Genomic DNA, 17,380 nt, shown 5'->3' with positions numbered 1-17,380 from the left:
TCATGTGTACTGAAGTACAGTGAAAAGCGTGTATTGTATAAGATCAGTTCATGACAACGTATTGAGATAGTATAAGGTACAACAATAACAATGCAGAAAGGAGTGTAACAGCCACAGAGAAAGTGCAATGCAGGTAGATATTGGGATGAGAGAAGGTGGGCGGGGCAGGGGAACAGTGAGAGACGGGGGAGAAAGAGAAAGAGACAGCCTTTATATTTAGCAATATTTCAGGAGCTTATTCTAATGTACAAGAGCCAAAGGTAGGGCATTCCTAACACAAGGATGGCCTGTTCTTTCCGCTTACATTTGAGCTCTCAAAGTGCAACACTTGATGATTGTCGGATTAAACTGCATCTGCTATTTTTTGTCCATATTGTAATCTGATCTCTCTCCTGCTGAATCTTTTGACAATTTTCCCCACTATCCACCACTCCACCAATTTTTACACAAGCAAACCTGTAATTTCTTTCGAGGATTGAATAACTGATGTCGTTACCTCGTTAACTTTCTTCTGTAATGGGGATGGCACAGGGCTATTTTCATTGCTGTCACCCTCACTCTCACTGTTACTGGCCTCACTCGTTGCACTGGCTCCACTGGCGTGCCTGAGTTTCTTCTTCTCATCGCGAGTTTGGTTCTGATGCTTGTAATGGAGAACTGCTTCAAAATTCATCACAGCCCAGGCGTGCCATGCCTGAAAACGGAGAACAGAAGGGATAAGGTGAATTTGTACCAAACGAAATGATTCTGATCCAATGCTTTAGAACTGATCCCCTTCAGAACTAATATACCTGCACACTAGCTGAGTATGGAGACACAGCAGTTAATTCTGTTGTCTTTTACTTACATTTATTTTGAAGTTCATTGGCGACTCTAATTTGTCAAAAACCCATCGAGGAGCTAATGGACATGAGACAGAGTAGGGTGAATAGCAACAAGAAAAACGGGGGTGGGGTAATGGGTCTGATTGGCTTGCTCTGCTGATGGGCTAAATAGCCTTCAAGAGTAGCTGAGGAAAGAGAATAATCTTTCTGACAATCTTCTTCCTTCTTCTATTGATCCTATTGAAACACTCCTCAGATAAGTGACGGATGTCAGGCAGACCGCTACAATTCCAATCAAAGGATCATTCTAAAGGACATAGGTCAACCTACGTCAAAAGCTGCTTAATGACTGGAGGTTTCACAGCTATTACCTGACACCCACATGGGGCACACTTTTTAACAGGGCTCCACTGGCAGAGGCTGGAAGGTGGCATAATAGAGTTACTGTCCCACACTCAGGGCCCAAAGATAACTGATGACACAAAAGTAGGAGTGTTGTGAGCAAGTGGTACACAGCCTGTGAAAAGCTGCATTATTCCATAGCTGAGCAAATGTAAAATGCTTTAGGTTAGATTTAAGCTCACCTTGTACCAGCTCCTGTCATGCTCTGTGGCAGCACTGTAATACTGAAGAACCTTAGGAATAGTGCTCTCGTTGATTCCCTGCAAGTTTAGCTGCCATTCCCCCAGCTTTAGGAAACATCTGGAAACAAATATAGGCCATTTATTTTGAAGACATAATAAATCTGGAATTATTTATTTTCAAAACTGGCTTCACTGCATTCTTGTTTATTCTGTTTCTATTTCTTTCTCAGGACCCACTTCATTAACAGCTATGAAATGTTCATTTGTCTGAATTTTCAGAACTAGAATTCTAACATTTAGCAAACTAAGAACAAAAGGGATAAAAATAGAACACAACAGTAGAGTAAATATTAGTACAGTGTAGCTGAGGAATGTCAGGTAATGCTGTGGATTCAAAGGTGCTCTGTTATAGATCATCACAATGACAAATTGAGTGAAATTGTTTTCACTAATTATGTTTCTCCATGAGCAGTGTATTATTGAACAACAAAGTAATTAAAAATTAATAAACATACCTCTACAAAGCAAAGCAGGTTAGAATAAACTGACAAAAACAATCCCGAGCTCATTCTGAAATAACATTATTGCTGTTGCAGAAGAAGTCAGTGTAAAAATGATCACTCAGCTCATGGGGAATTCTAATGTTCCTAAATAAGGCAACAGGCTGCTTTAAACATATTTAACTTAGCACACAAATGTTTAATAGATTCCAAGTATTATGCTTGTAATTCAAAGTTAACGGCAAGGCATCAGGTTTAGGAAAGGCACCAGGTGCAGATATACAAGCCAGCCAAACTGAACCATCATTTTGAATGACTTGCAACCCATAAACAGACAGAATTTTAATAATTATTTCTAAGGCTGAAAATATGGCTTGCATTTGCTGTTCCTGACCAATTCCAGCATCATGCAATAGGAGAAGTTAAGTCTGTTAGTTTGATACAGGTTAAAATAGAAGCAACATTCCTTAAACTACAGGTTAAAGAATATCTTATGACTAATGGTCTAAATTGTGCTTCATTTTGCTAAGAAATTCCAAGCTATTTTTCCACAGATTTAACTTTAAATACGCACAATGCAGCACAGCAATTGAAAACATGGTGGGGCTCAGATGCTAACACACAGTTACTGTTTCTGGTGAATTTCAGATTGTACTCAGGGGCCAGACACTTCATATCTGGCTCTTCAGTTTTACACTGTCTCCAGGATAGTCCTATTACAAATGAAGTAGTTTGGCTGTTTTCTTCAATATTATTCATTATTAATATTTAAAATATTAAAAGTGCTCTTATTTATTTATATGATTTTTAACTTTTAAATTATTCAATACTGTTTAGACTCTTTAATTATGGAAACGTTTAGAAAGAGCTGAAATAGCTTTCATAAGCTGTCGAGGGACCATTGAGCTGCCTGGAGGTGGGAAAGGTTCAAGGCTAGTTGCCGTTAGCAGGTTGCTCTGTTTCACAGGACTACAACACCACCAAGGTATTTTAAGTTTCAATAAACTTTGTGCAACTGCAGAAGCTTAGTGTGGCTTTTGGAAGAATGTCTTGCCCAATATCTTGGATTTAAGGATTCTCTGTGGTACGAGTTCTAAACTATCTGGATAATCTTTCTCCTGATCAAGCAAATAAACAGAAGGGTTATCACTCAAGAACCTGCCAACCCACCACCCAGGGTAAATCCCAGTCAGTGTTGTATTGCTTAATCTCAGAGAGACAGGTGAAGGACTTGTTGTAGTGGATGGAAATCAAATAAATGCAGATACTGGAAATCTGAACAAAAGCAGAAAATGTTGCAAACACTTAGAAGTCAGGAAGCATTTGTGGAAAGAGAAAGTTAATATTTTGGGTCCAGGATCCTTCATCATAATCCACAGGTTGTACCCTCGAGCAGGAAACTAAAGTAATAATTACTTGTTACTTAAGCTTGGATCTCGTTGCTTTTCCAATTCACGCTCAAGTGGCAAGATGGTGTCAGTGAACAACGTGACCAATGGCAACGTCCTGCAGACAGTTCACGAAACTACTTCCTTTATTTCTTGCGACTGGAAACTGAGAGTTACGTTTGATGGTATGTTTCTGGGCTAATTGAGTGACCTGGCACTTTGCTGTCTCTGAGGGAGTTCATTGAGGTTTGGAGTGTAGTGTGTGGCCAGGAGACCAGAATGCCTGGAGACAGGGTGTGAGCCCATGATCAGCTCCATTGCTTCTCCTCAAGCAAGTTTAAAGTTGACAAGGATGTGAGTGGAGGATGGGCAGGCGTTCAGAATCGTCTGCCCACATTTGACTGGTCTTCTTCGCGATCTACTGTTGATGGAGACTGCAGGGGCCTTGGGTTCCATGCTGTAAGGATTGATTGGTGAGGCTGTGGACTAATTTTGGAGCACTTTAAGGTTCATTTTTGGATTCTGGTTACTCTTTTTTTTGCTGTTTTTGAGTGTTTGGATTGGGGCGATTCGATATGGACTGGGGCACTTCAGTAAAGAATGGCTCCTTGTGCACCCTGTAGTGGGCTAGCAGTGCGGTGCTGAAAAATTGAACCAAGTTAAATACTACTGGATTCCTAGTTTGATATTTAATATTCGGTTTGTTGTTTTGCACATTGGGTGTTTTACGTTTTGATTGGGTTCCATTGTTTCTTTGCTTCGTGGTTGCCTGTGGGAGGACAAATCTCAGAGTTGTATTCTCGGTACATAATTTGACAATAAATGTGCTTTGAATCTTTGAATGAATTCAATTAATGTGCCTCGTGCCACCAACACTTTCTTCCCACCCCCACCTACATCTGCTGCATGCTGTCAGTGACTCATGCATAAAGAAAAATACAGGGGACAAAGCAGCTTTTAAATATAAATTACAGGAAGCAGATCAGGTGACATGTGGAGAGGGAAACAAGAGATGGAGCTTTAATTCTAACAAATGACCAAAACCTTGAAACCTACCAACAGAGAAACATTTTATCTTTCAAATCTGGATTGGTGAATATTTTCACAGTTTGATGAATTTATGTCTTACTTTCAAGTCCTAAGTACGTGCACATTGTTGTGGAAATCAACATGCATAGAGAAGTGTCCATGCATTTAAAAACAGATTTTCTTGGTAAATGGATTTACCGAGGCTAATCTACAACTTCAGATCCAAAATGACTCTGCAGTGATAGCTCAGGAGCTCAAAGGCTCCAAAAAATGTGATAAAGGCTCCCAATGGCCTCAAATCAGCCGACAAAAAGCCAAGTTAACACTCTTCACATTTCTGTTAAGCTGCCAGTTTGTTTCAACTGTAAATGCTGTGACCTGATTGAAGAAGCTTGGGTTCCAGAACCCACTCATGTAATATCTAGGCTAGAAGGACATTTCAGTGAAATGCACTGGTGCATTATTAGGCACATTGCAATTTTGAATGAGTTTTTAGCCCTATCTGGCTCAATCAACCAACTTAGCGACTACAGCTTAGTTATAATATTAGACTGCCACACTGTGACTATGTGAAAAGATTTGGTTGGATGACAATGAATAAACTATTCCCTCTTCTGGAAGATAGGCTATTTAGTGGAGAAGTTATGCAGCAGTTTTACACAACTGGTAAGATACATTTGTCACGCTATTCTGCAAAAGGCTGGGCATGCTCAGTCTGAAGAAGGATAATGATTAATCAGAAGTGCTCCTTACAAAATTACAAAGCAAGTACTGTGGAATCTTTTATGCCCAGCTAATAGGTAAAGTTAGCTTAATTTTAATGCTTTACCAACCCTGCAATCAGGAGTCACCTCAAAAGGGATTCACACTTTTCTCATGAACAAAATCATTCTACAGCACATTACAAGGCTGAGTAACTACATATTCCATACAATAACAAAGCTGAAAGCTATACAAGATTCAAAACCAATACCTTCAGTGTACAATTTTTTTAAGATCACTGCATCAAAGGAAGTATAAAGTATATGAAATGCATTTGAATTACTTGCAATCCCGTGCATATTCATACCAATCCATAACAATAATCCATTTGCCTTTACTTTATCACCTTGTCAATCGTTCTTAACTTTCATGAAATGCCTATTGAAGTGCTTTATTTGTTGAAAACAACCTAAAATTGTTGATCAGATAGGGCAGTTTCTACATAATTCTAACAAACAATCACAAACTTGAACAGAGAAACATTTAACCTTTCAAATCATGTAAACCTAGGTTAGATGGCCATTTCGCTGAAGGGCAGTGATGCACCTCACCACAGATATCTGTACCGACTCTGGCACTCCTGTTGAGAATGGCAAGGCCAGGAAGAGGTTTATACCTACAGTAAGTTAAGTGGGGTAACATAGGAGCACCATGGTAGCATAGTGGTTAGCATGACATTATAGGCGGGGAATAAGAGTTCACCTCTGTGCTGTACTGGGCAGGAAGATCTCAAACAGCCTCACACTGCTGAGGGACACCATCGCCTACGTGCAGGACAGGAGGGTGAACGCCTGCCTGGTCAGCTTGAACCAGGAGAAAGCCTTCGACAGGATATCACACATGTACATTGTGGATGTGCTCTCCAAAATGGGATTTGGGAAGGAAATCCGGAATTGGATCAGACTGCTCTACACAGACATCCGTAGTGCAGTCCAGGTCAACGGGTGGGAAACAGACAGCTTCCCCATCAGGTCTGGAGTCAGGCAGGGCTGCCTCCTCTCCCCTGTCTTGTTTGTCTGCTGCATTGAACCCTTTGCCGAAGCTATCAGGAGGGATGAGGGCATAAGAGGGGTGACGCTACCAAGCAGTGGAGGGACCCAAGTGAAAACCTCCCTGTACATGGATGACGTCACTGTCTTCTGCTCTGATCCGAGGTCAGTTCGCAGGTTGATTGGCATCTGCGAACAGTTCGAGCTAGCGTCGGGGGCCAGGGTCAACCGCACGAAGAGCGAAGCCATGCTCTTCGGCAACTGGCCCGACCAATCCAGTGTCCTCTTCACCATCAGGTCTAATCACGTGAAGGTGTTGGGGATCTGGTTCGTAGGGGCCGAGGCGTGCAACAAGAACTGGCAGGAGCGGACTGCCAAGGTGAAACAGAAACTGGGACTGTGGGGAGAGCACACCCTATTAATAACGGGCAAGAACCTGGTCATCAGGCGAGAGGTGCTCTCAGGGCTACTGTACTTGGTGCAGGTGTGGCCTGTCCCCCACTCCTACAGCTTGGAAATCACCCGAGCTGTCTTCAGGTTCGTCTGGGAATCCAAGATGGAGCGGGTTAGACGGACCATCATGCACAAGTCCCTGGACAATGGCGGCAAGAACGTCCCCAATGTCGCCCTCACCCTGATGGCCAGCTTCGTGTGTAGCTGCATCAGGTTGTGTGTAGAACCCAGGTATGTGGGCACCAAGTACCACTATGTGCCCAGGTTCTACCTGTCGCCCTGGTACGAAGGATGGGTCTGGCCCCACTCCCGCGCAATGCACCACTCAGCTGGTCGTTGCCGCCTTACCTGTCCTTTGTAGAAAAGTTCTTCCAGGAGAACACCTTTGACCACAGGGCCATCAGGCAGTGGTCGGCACGTAATGTCCTGCAGGCACTGCAGGAGAAGGACATGATGGACACAGTGGGGTGCTTCCCCGAGCAGACCGCCCAGTTCTGCCTCATCACCAGGCACCAGGACCTTGCCTGGCTGGCGGTGAGAGGGGCCCTCCCAGTCAGATCCCTCCTATACGCCTGGAAGGTCGTCTCCACACACCACTGCCCACGGGAGGACTGCAGTGAGGAGGAGTCTATGGCCCACCTCTTTGCACACTGTCAGTTCGCAAAGAGGGTGTGGGGGAGGATGGACGGGCTAGTGTCACGTTTCATCCCCAGCAGCTGCGTAACAGAGGACTCTCTGATCTACGGGCTGTTCCCGGGGACGCACACGGAGACCAACATCCGGTGCTGCTGGCAGATCATCAACTCGGTGAAAGACGCTCTTGATGATCTACCAGCACATGGAGATGTCCGTGGGAGAATGCTGCGGACTGGTACATTCTCGGCTGCAGGAGGACGTGCTGAAACTCGGTGCAGCCACCGCACGGGCCCGGTGGGGAAGGACCACGGTATAGGTTTCTCCACCCGCAGGAGTGGGAGGGGTCGGGTGGCAGGGAGTCAACCCCTCAACAATGATATGGTAAGGTGAACAACTGGAGTGCCACGTGGGTGGCCATAAGTATGGATATGTACAGACTATGATGGAAACGTATGTAAAGGATGGAAAGTTATTGAATGGTTTATTGTATATAATTTTATTTTTGAATAAATTATATTTTGAAATTTAAAAAAAACTGTTAGGAAGTCTCTATGTTCTTCCCCTGTGCGTGGGTTTCCGCCAGGTGCTCCAGTTTTCTCCCACAGTCCAAAGATGTACTAGTTTGTCATAGTCATAGTCATACTTTATTGATCCCGGGGGAAATTGGTTTTCGTTACAGTTGCACCATAAATAATTAAATAGTAATAAAACCATAAATAGTTAAATAGTAATATGTAAATTATGCCAGGAAACAAGTCCAGGACCAGCCTATTGGCTCAGGGTGTCTGACCCTCCAAGGGAAGAGTTGTAAAGTTTGATGGCCACAGGCAGGAATGACTTCCTATGACGCTCTGTGTTGCATCTCGGTGGAATGAGTCTCTGGCTGAATGTACTCCTGTGCCCACCCAGTACATTATGTAGTGGATGGGAGACATTGTCCAAGATGGCATGCAACTTGGACAGCATCCTCTTTTCAGACACCACTGTCAGAGAGTCCAGTTCCATCCTCACAACATCACTGGCCTTACAAATGAGTTTGTTGATTCTGTTGGTGTCTGCTATCCTCAGCCTGCTGCCCCAGCACACAACAGCAAACATGGTAGCACTGGCCACCACAGACTCGTAGAACATCCTCAGCATCGTCTGGCAGATGTTAAAGGACCTCAGTCTCCTCAGGAAATAGAGACGGCTCTGACCCTTCTTGTAGACAGCCTCAGTGTTCTTTGACCAGTCCAGTTTATTGTCAATTCGTATCCCCAGGTATTTGTAATCCTCCACCATGTCCACACTGACCCCCTGGACGGAAACAGGGGTCACTGGTACCTTAGCTTGTAGGTTAATTGGTCATTGTGAATAGGCTAGGGTTAAATCGGTGGTTTGCTAGAGGTATGGCTCAGTGGGATGGAAGGACCTGTTCTGTACTGCGTCTCTACATAAATAAATAAAACTTTAAAAAAGAGAAAGCCAATAGTGGAACTTACAGAAAATAAAAAAAATACTTCTCCTGTATAACAAATGACAATTTGAAGTTATTCACTTTATTTGAATTACTTTGAGGTATTTTGCTATGATTCTGTTTAAGTAGGAATCTTTTGTCAGCTCAATAGTGCAAGAAACAGAAAACCTAATGAAACCAATTTTGTTTTTCTGCCAAATTCATTCAAGGCAATTATTCTATAATAACATTTTGCATGGCATATACAGAACAAACCACATAAAGCGTGAAAGTGATCTCTTTTAAAATAAACAGCTAAGGAACTCAAATTCACTGACTCACATATAATTCGATACAAATCTAAATGTAATGGCATTTTACAGGCTATTAAATCAGTTCCCCCTTCATTCAGAAAGAATTTAACTGGATTTGCAAATGTTAAATATTGTAGCTATCCCCATCTTTACTGCTTTTAATAAGCTGATGGAGTTTAAAGGAGAACATGATGGGCTGAAAATAAAAGAACTTTGAGAAAACTGAGGGCAAAACATCGTCATGATCATACATCTGAAAAAAAAAGTTAAGATATCTTCAGTTGCTTGCACAGTATTTATCTAGAGTTCAGTGATATGGCAACCATTGTCTTTCTTCCTTTCAAGTTATGCTGTCAATAGATTTATACCAACTCTCAGTTTAATCCCTGTTCAGTTTCCACAGCGTTTGGGCGCAAGAGCAATGTTTAATACCAAGACAATGGTCCTTGAATCTTTCCTGATCAAACATTAACAACAGGCATTTCTTGTATTTTAAAATGTCAAAGGTACTTCACAGGAATATTAAGAAACAACCTTTTACAGCAAGCCATTTAAATCATTAGAAAGAGGTGATATAGGATTGGAAGGTGCAGAATCTTTATGGGTTGAGCTAAGAAATCACAGGGGTAAAAGGACCCTGATGGCAGTTATTTACAGGCCTCCAAACAGCTGCAGTGACGTGGACTATAAATTACAACAGGAAATAGAAAGGCTTGTCAGAAGGGCACTGTTATGATAATTGTGGGGGATTTTAACATGCGAGTGGATTGGGAAAATCAGGTCAGCACTGGATCTCAAGAGAGAGAAATTGTAGAATGTCTGCGAGATGGCTTTTTAGAACAGCTTGTTGTTGAGCCCACTAGGGGATCGGCTGTACTGGATTGGGTATTGAGTAATGAACCAGAGGTGATTAGAGAGATTGAGGTGAAGGAACCCTTAGGAGGCAGTGATCATAACATGATTGAGTTCACTGTGAAATTTGAAAAAGAGAAGCCGAAATCTGATCTGTCGGTATTTCAGTGGAGTAAAGGAAATTACAGTGACATGAGAGAGGAACTAGCCAGAGTTGACTGGAAAGGGATACTGGCGGGAAGGACGGCAGAACAGCAGTGGCTGGAGTTTATGCGAGAAGTGAGGAAGGTGCAAGACAGATATATTCCAAAAAAAAAGAAATTTTCGAATGGAAAACGGATGCAATCATGGCTGACAAGAGATGTCAAAGCCAAAGTTAAAGCAAAGGAGAGGGCATACAAGGAAGCAAAAATTAGTGGGAAGACAGAGGATTGGGAAGTTTTTAAAAGCTTACAAAAGGAAACTAAGAAGGTCATTAAGAGGGAAAAGATTAACTATGAGAGGAAGCTAGCATATAATATCAAAGAGGATACTAAAAGCTTTTTCAAGTATATAAAGAGTAAAAGACAGCTGAGAGTAGATATAGGACCGATAGAAAATGATGCTGGAGAAATTGCAATGGGAGATAAGGAGATGGCAGAGGAACTGAACGAGTATTTTGCATCAGTCTTCACTGAGGAAGACATCAGCAGTATACCGGACACTCAAGGGTGGCAGGGAAGAGAAGTCACAATTACGTAGTGCATAGTCACAATTATGACAGAGAAAGTACTCAGGAAGCTGAATAGTCTAAAGGTAGATAAATCTCCCGGACCAGATGGAATGCACCCTCGTGTTCTGAAGGAAGTAGCTGCGGAGATTGCGGAGGCATTAGCGATGATCTTTCAAAAGTCGATAGATTCTGGCATGGTTCCGGAGGACTGGAAGATTGCAAATGTCACTCCGCTATTTAAGAAAGAGGCAAGGAAGTAAAAAGGAAATTATAGACCTATTAGCTTGACATCGGTGGTTGGGAAGTTGTTGGAGTCGATTGTCAAGGATGAGGTTACAGAGTACCTGGAGGCATTTGACAAGATAGGCAGAACTCAGCATGGATTCCTTAAAGGAAAATCCTGCCTGACAAACCTATTACAATTTTTTGAGGAAATTACAAGCAGGCTAGATAAGGGAGATGCAGTGGATGTTGTATATTTGGTTTTTCAGAAGGCCTTTGACAAGGTGCTACACATGAGGCTGCTTAACAAGATAACAGCCCATGGAATTGCGGGAAAGTTACGTACGTGGATAGAGCGTTGGCTGATTGGCAGGAAACAGAGAGTGGGAATAAAGGGATCCAGTTCTGGTTGGCTGCCGGTTACCAGTGGTGTTCCACAGGGGTCCGTGTTGGGGCCGCTTCTTTTTACCTTGTACATCAATGATTTGGATTATGGAATAGATGGCTTTGTGACTAAGTTTGCTGACGATACGAAGGTAGGTGGAGGGGCTGGTAGTGCTGAGGAAACAGAAAGTCTGCAGAGAGACTTGGATAGATTGGAAGAATGGGCAAATGAAATACAATGTTGGAAAGTGTATGGTTATGCACTTTGGCAGAAGAAATAAATGGGCAGACTATTATTTAAATGGGGAGAGAATTCAAAGTTCTGAGATGCAACGGAACCTGGGAGTCCTTGTACAGGATACCCTTAGGGTTAACCTCCAGGATGAGTCGGTAATGAAGAAGGCGAATGCAATGTTGGCATTCATTTCTAGAGGAATAGAGTATAGGTGCAGGGATGTGATGTTGAGGCTCTATAAGGCGCTGGTGAGACCTCGCTTGGAGTACTGTGGGTAGTTTTGGTCTCCTTATTTAAGAAAGGATGTGCTGACGTTGGAGAGGGTACAGAGAAGATTCACTAGAATGATACTGGGAATGAGAAGGTTAACATATGAGGAACACTTGTCCGCTCTTGGACTGTATTCCTTGGAGTTTAGAAGAATGAGGGGAGAACACATAGAAACATTTCGAATGTTGAAAGGCATGGACAGAGTGGATGTGGCAAAGTTGTTTCCCATGATGGGGGAGTCTAGTATGAGAGGGCATGACTTAAGGATTGAAGGGCGCCCATTCAGAACAGAAATGCGAAGAAATATTTTAGTCAGAGGGTGGTGAATCTATGGAATTTGTTGCCACGGGTGGCAGTGGAGGCCAAATCATTGGGTGTATTTAAGGCAGAGATTGATAGGTATCTGAGTAGCCAGGGCATCAAAGGTTATGGTGAGAAGGCGGGGGAGTGGGACTAAATGGGAAAATGGATTAGCTCGTGATAAGATGGCGCAGACTCGATGGGCCGAATGGTCGACTTCTGCTCCTTTGACTTATGGGCTTATGGCCATACAAGCATACACAGGAACTAATAATATGCTGGTTTTAGGGAGGTAAAATGAGAGCAATTTAGGAAGGAAATTAAAATACAGTTGGAGGGAGGGGAGAAGATGGTGGATCTGCAAAAGAACATGCCAGTGGTGGGTTGTTTCAAACGGGGATGATCAAGAGATCATATTTAGAGATCATATAATGGAGTCAAATGACAACAAGTTATCTCCTCCTTTTTACTGCATACAGAAATAATTCAGAATACCACAGTGTTCAGCTTGATACTGCATTTTTTGCAAAATTTTGTCATTTACCAACTTTCTGCCATACTATCATTCTGTAAAGTACTGAACTGAGAAACTGAATACACCTCACATTTGGACCCTCAGCTTATATCAGCTGTGCCTGGCACTCCTAGCACAAATGAGGTGATCAACGAATCCATCACTTGAATGACATACGTCAATCTGTGTGGAAAACGGAAGTGAAACTTTGCGTGATGCATTTCATGAACTTACATATGGAATGTCTTTCTTAAATATACCTTATACAAAAATGCAACATCTACTGCTTCATGTGAGATCAATAACAAAGCAGAGTGTGGGAATTAGTGTTGTGTCATTCAGTTATATAGGCTAAAACGAGAAAGAGTGCAGGTCCTATACACTCTAAGCCTTTTATATTTCCTGGAATGTCTTTATTTTCCCATTGCTAATCAAAATTTGATGAATGCTTTGAAGATGGTAAATTTAAAATAAAAATTGAAAATACTGGAAACAGCAGTCAGACTGAGCTTCGAAATGAGATATTAACTGCCTCTTTTTCCATTGGATTCATGCCTTCATTTTTTTTTAAACATTGTGGCTCACAATCCTAAGCAAGAGCAATGAGATCCTGTATACTCTCCAAATATGGATTGAATTTTGAACGAACTTGCCAAACATTTCACCTTCACAAAAGCCTTCTATAGTAACCAAAAGGAACAGCTAGTTAAATGGATTTTGGAAAGTTGACTATATAGGAACCTGCAAAAATGCGCATATAATTTGGAAGAACTTGAAAAGTGGAGTTACATGAAGTGTAACGCCAGGGGCTCCAACGGTGTGTGGTGGATTAACTGTGATCAAACGCAAACTTATAAAATTGTATATTGTTGGCTTTGGTGAAGATGCAGGCTGTTCCATTTGTGCGCTTTATGAAGTTACAAAAGAATAATGCAAGAAGCAAGCTGCAACAATAACTTCTAACCTTGCCATGAGCTTGTGGAGCTCCTGTTTATGTTGTTGGTCCTCAGCAGCAATGGCGTGCTGAGCCTGTTGCTGCACATTCTGGACAAAGTGTTGCATATGTTGGAAAGCCTCAATCTGAAATAAAACAGAATTGATCAAAATATTTTTTTAAAAATCAAGATTTGCAAAAATATATAGTCTCACCATCATCCATACACATGACCTGACATATACGATTTGCAGTATAAATCTCAGGAATTAATATTAATGTAACAACTGAGCTGGTAGTACGAGCAGGTCCCAGACCTTTTAAAGGCAGGCAGTCAGACAATGTAGTATAAAATTACAACAAATTTTATTAACAAACAAAAGATTTTTTTGAAACATGGTATATAGAAAGGCAAGTCAATTTTCAAATAAAATACAGCTCTGGAGTTGCCATCAGATTGAATGAAGTGTATTAGTACTATCTTCAGCTTTTAACTTGTACAATGCTAAAGTCTCAAAACTATCACATTTTGAAATAAAATGCATCAATGCAATAAAGTGTGTTAGATAAAGTTGCTGATCAGTACAATAAAGCATATTAGTGCCTCAGGTTCACACAGAAATTTGAGATTAGCCATACAAATACCACAGGTTCAAGCTAAGCAAAACGAGCTAAACAAAAGACTAAAGCAGAAGCTCACACAAAGACATACATGGTCCTGAAATGTACAAAAGAAGCTGCACCTCACGCAGGTTAACATTATCACTCAAATAAATTAAAATAAGTCAGCCAAGAGGATCAGCAATGCCACACACTCATCTTCTACAACAGCCTGAACCTCAGGGATTAATATTAATATATTTCATTTCAACTTCTACCACAGCAACCAACAATGATAAGTAATCCGGAGGACCAATTCTATCCCTTGCAATCCTTCTGAGCTTAACATATTTGTACAATCCTTAGGATTCTCCTTCACATTGTCTGCTCGGGAAACCTCATACCTTTTCTCAGCCCTCGTGATTTGTTTCTTAAGTGTTCTCTTGCATTTCTTATACTGCATAGGTATCTCAATTGTTCCTACCCACAATGCACCTCCTTTCCTTTTTCTTAACCAGGGCCTCAATATTTCTAGATTTCCAGCATCTGCAGAATCCCTTCTGTTTCAAATCAGCACATCCAACAGAGCCAGGAGTAGCTTATTTCAAGTGATAGGCTAATTCAACATGCTATCATAAAGAGACACTCAAGAGCTTCTGCTCTGCTGATGTGTTTGTGCAGAATGTCTCGATTGCTCACTAAATGACCTGTTCCCTAAATGGTGCCAGTCAAACTATAATTGCAGCCATATGTAAGTCAGTGTGAATAATTTTCAATGTCAGTCAAAAAAAATTACTTAACTTCTGCCACCAGGCTCCCAATTGCCCCTACACCTTTCTGTTTTAGCATATCTCAAGATTATGGTCTATCTTTCGTCCATGTTACATCCTCTAGCTTGCAAACGCTTTTACAGACTGAGAAGCACAGGCTGAATTACTTATATGCATGTCAGAAAACCTAGAACTTAAAAAAAAAGCCGTAGAATTTTATTAAACTAAGAAATTGAACTAGGAAACTAAGAAACAGCGGTTAGCTATCAAATTTACAATACAATCCTATCAGAATCTACCCTTAAAGTCAGGTTGGTTTTCGTGGTAAAACATGGCCACGCTACAGTGACAGGTCAGATTTCAGGGTGAAGTGGCTTACAGTTAAAATCAGGATATTTAAAGTTGCCTGTCTAATTGAGTAGCTGTCTTCCTTCTGCCTGTTGGTCAACAGATCCTAACTACTAGAAAAGAGCAGAGGTGGGGCATTGACATCCTGCAGTTTAGATTAAATCATTTACTGTCATTATCACAAGGGAAGTACATCACGGCTCTATTTTTTTTCTGATCCATCACATTATCTTAATTGGTTTGCAGTGTAATAAAATGGCTTTAAGTAGCTACTGTAGATACTTACACATTAATGTTCAGGCTTAAGATACTATCTCAATTTTAAATGCAAAAGGGAAATGGGAAAAATGCCAAGGCTACATTTCATCATTTACATGCAAACTGCTGAAAATATTTAAGTGCTATAAATTAAACTTGGTACATTGTTCCCCTCAAGGAAATAGAAGTGGCTAACATAATTCCTGTTCAGTGCTAACACAGTTCAAAATGCACAACATCTTGGTGTTTGGAACATTGTTTACATTATGCATTAAAGATAATGACTTGTATTTATTAAATGACAGCAACATTACATGGTGTGGCACAAGAGTATAGTGTTACAAAACTTGATGGAACTCAAAGAATATATTCTAATTACTTCTTTTTGGGATCTAAGCATTGCTGGCAAGACCAATATTTATTATTCAGTCCTAATTATCCTCAAGAAGGTGGTGATGAGCAACTTTCTTGAAACAGCTGCTGGCCAACTGAATATATTCCCGTAAAGCTGTTAAGTGAAGAGTTTCAAGATTTTTACTCAGTGATGCTAAAGAACTGATGATATATGTGTTTCTAAATTGCAATCTGTTATAATCATCTGAACAAGTAACTGCAGTGCATTTTGCAGATGGTGGAACACATGACTGCTTGGAGTGATTGATAGGGAGTCAATCAATGGAGTGCTTTGTTGTGGATGTTGTAGTTCCTTGACTGCTGTCTGGGCAGCACTCATCTATGCAAGTGGAAAGCATTCTACCCTGTTTGTGGCTTGCCGATCACGTAAAGCCTTTGGGCTGTCAGGAGGCCAGTTACTCACCACAGGATACCCTATCACTGACCTGCTCTTATTGCCATCTTATTACATCTGTGGCCAAACTGAGTTAGTGATCAAAAGTGACTCCAAGATGTGACTGGAAGGAGATGAGGTAACTGTAATGAGATTGAATGCCCTGACTAAGACAGTCATTGACACAAATATTTATTTGCCACTTATTGGCTCATTCCTGAATGTTGTCAAAGTCTTACTGTATGCAGGTGCAGATAGCTTCACCTCTGATGAATTAACATTAAACCTTCATCAATGAACATCCTCACCTTTGAGCTTAGGATGGAAAAGAAAACACTAATGAAAGAGCTAAGGATGGCTGGGGCCTTGATGAAATATTGCGACTAGGATGAGATGATGAAGCTCCAACAACAGTGATCGTGACTCCATGACTCCAACTACTGAAATATTTTCCTCCCAATGCCACTAACTTGTTTTACCAGGCTCTGTAATTTATACCTGTTCCCTTGTAATGGTGGTGACAATATCAGCCATTGTCACTTCACTACTAACTTGTCTTTGGCTGTGATCAAGTCGGGAGCCAAGTTAATTGAACAAAATACAAACTGGACATGGATGAGTCGGCTACTGGGGAGGAAGTGCTGTTTGACATGATTGTTAATGGCATCTTCCATTACTTTTCCATTGATTGAGAGTAGGCTGACTGGACAGGTTTTTGTACTGCTTTTTGTGAGCAGGGGATAATCTGGATAATAAACCACTTAGCTGGAGAGATTTCAGTTTTGTTTAGTATTAACAGCTTGACTACAGATGTGGTCATTGTGGAGTGCAGACCTTCAGCTGGAATGGGCCTGGGGACTTATCCATCATCAGGGCTACTGGGTCATTGAGTACCTTGTCTTTATTTAAGGAGACTTGCACTAGAATTACACATAACCCTTTTCAAAGTTCACCAACTAAAAGGTCTTTTTTTGTGGCTACCAATGCAAAGCATTTATTTCGGACATTTTGGCTTCACGCACAGATTGCCGCTGGTGTTCTTATTAGGCCCCACCCTCTCCCTGGTTATTCTTTCACCCTTAGGACATTGAGTTCTTATGGCAATCGAATCAAATGCATGGTCATCAGTTACATCTTTTTCTTCCCATTTTCAGTTAGTGATTAAATTTAAATTCGGCTGTTGCCATTCTATGGTTTGAAATCACATCACTAGATTGATAGCCCAGATATCTGAATTCCGAGTTCGGTGACTGCTGTGCCATTAGTGTATGCACATTAAG

The 17,380-nt window shown here is 41.4% G+C and overlaps 1 protein-coding gene across 3 annotated transcripts in view; it reads right to left on the bottom strand.

Annotated features, from left to right (window-relative positions):
• mtor (mechanistic target of rapamycin kinase) overlaps positions 1-17,380 on the bottom strand; it is a 343,897-nt gene that overhangs the window by 47,243 nt on the left and 279,274 nt on the right. For all 3 annotated transcript variants that reach the window (XM_063033405.1, XM_063033407.1, XM_063033406.1), the window contains 3 exons: positions 13,368-13,483; positions 1,409-1,526; positions 497-694 (listed from right to left, as the gene is read on the bottom strand). In XM_063033405.1, the coding sequence (XP_062889475.1) occupies positions 497-694; positions 1,409-1,526; positions 13,368-13,483 (432 nt within the window). The remainder of the gene's footprint in view (positions 1-496; positions 695-1,408; positions 1,527-13,367; positions 13,484-17,380) is intronic.

This window comes from Mobula hypostoma, chromosome 25 (assembly GCF_963921235.1).
Source record: "Mobula hypostoma chromosome 25, sMobHyp1.1, whole genome shotgun sequence".
NCBI classification, from domain to species: domain Eukaryota; kingdom Metazoa; phylum Chordata; class Chondrichthyes; order Myliobatiformes; family Myliobatidae; genus Mobula; species Mobula hypostoma.
Note: the sequence above shows the minus strand (reverse complement) of the source record. Positions and strands in the feature narration are given on the sequence as shown.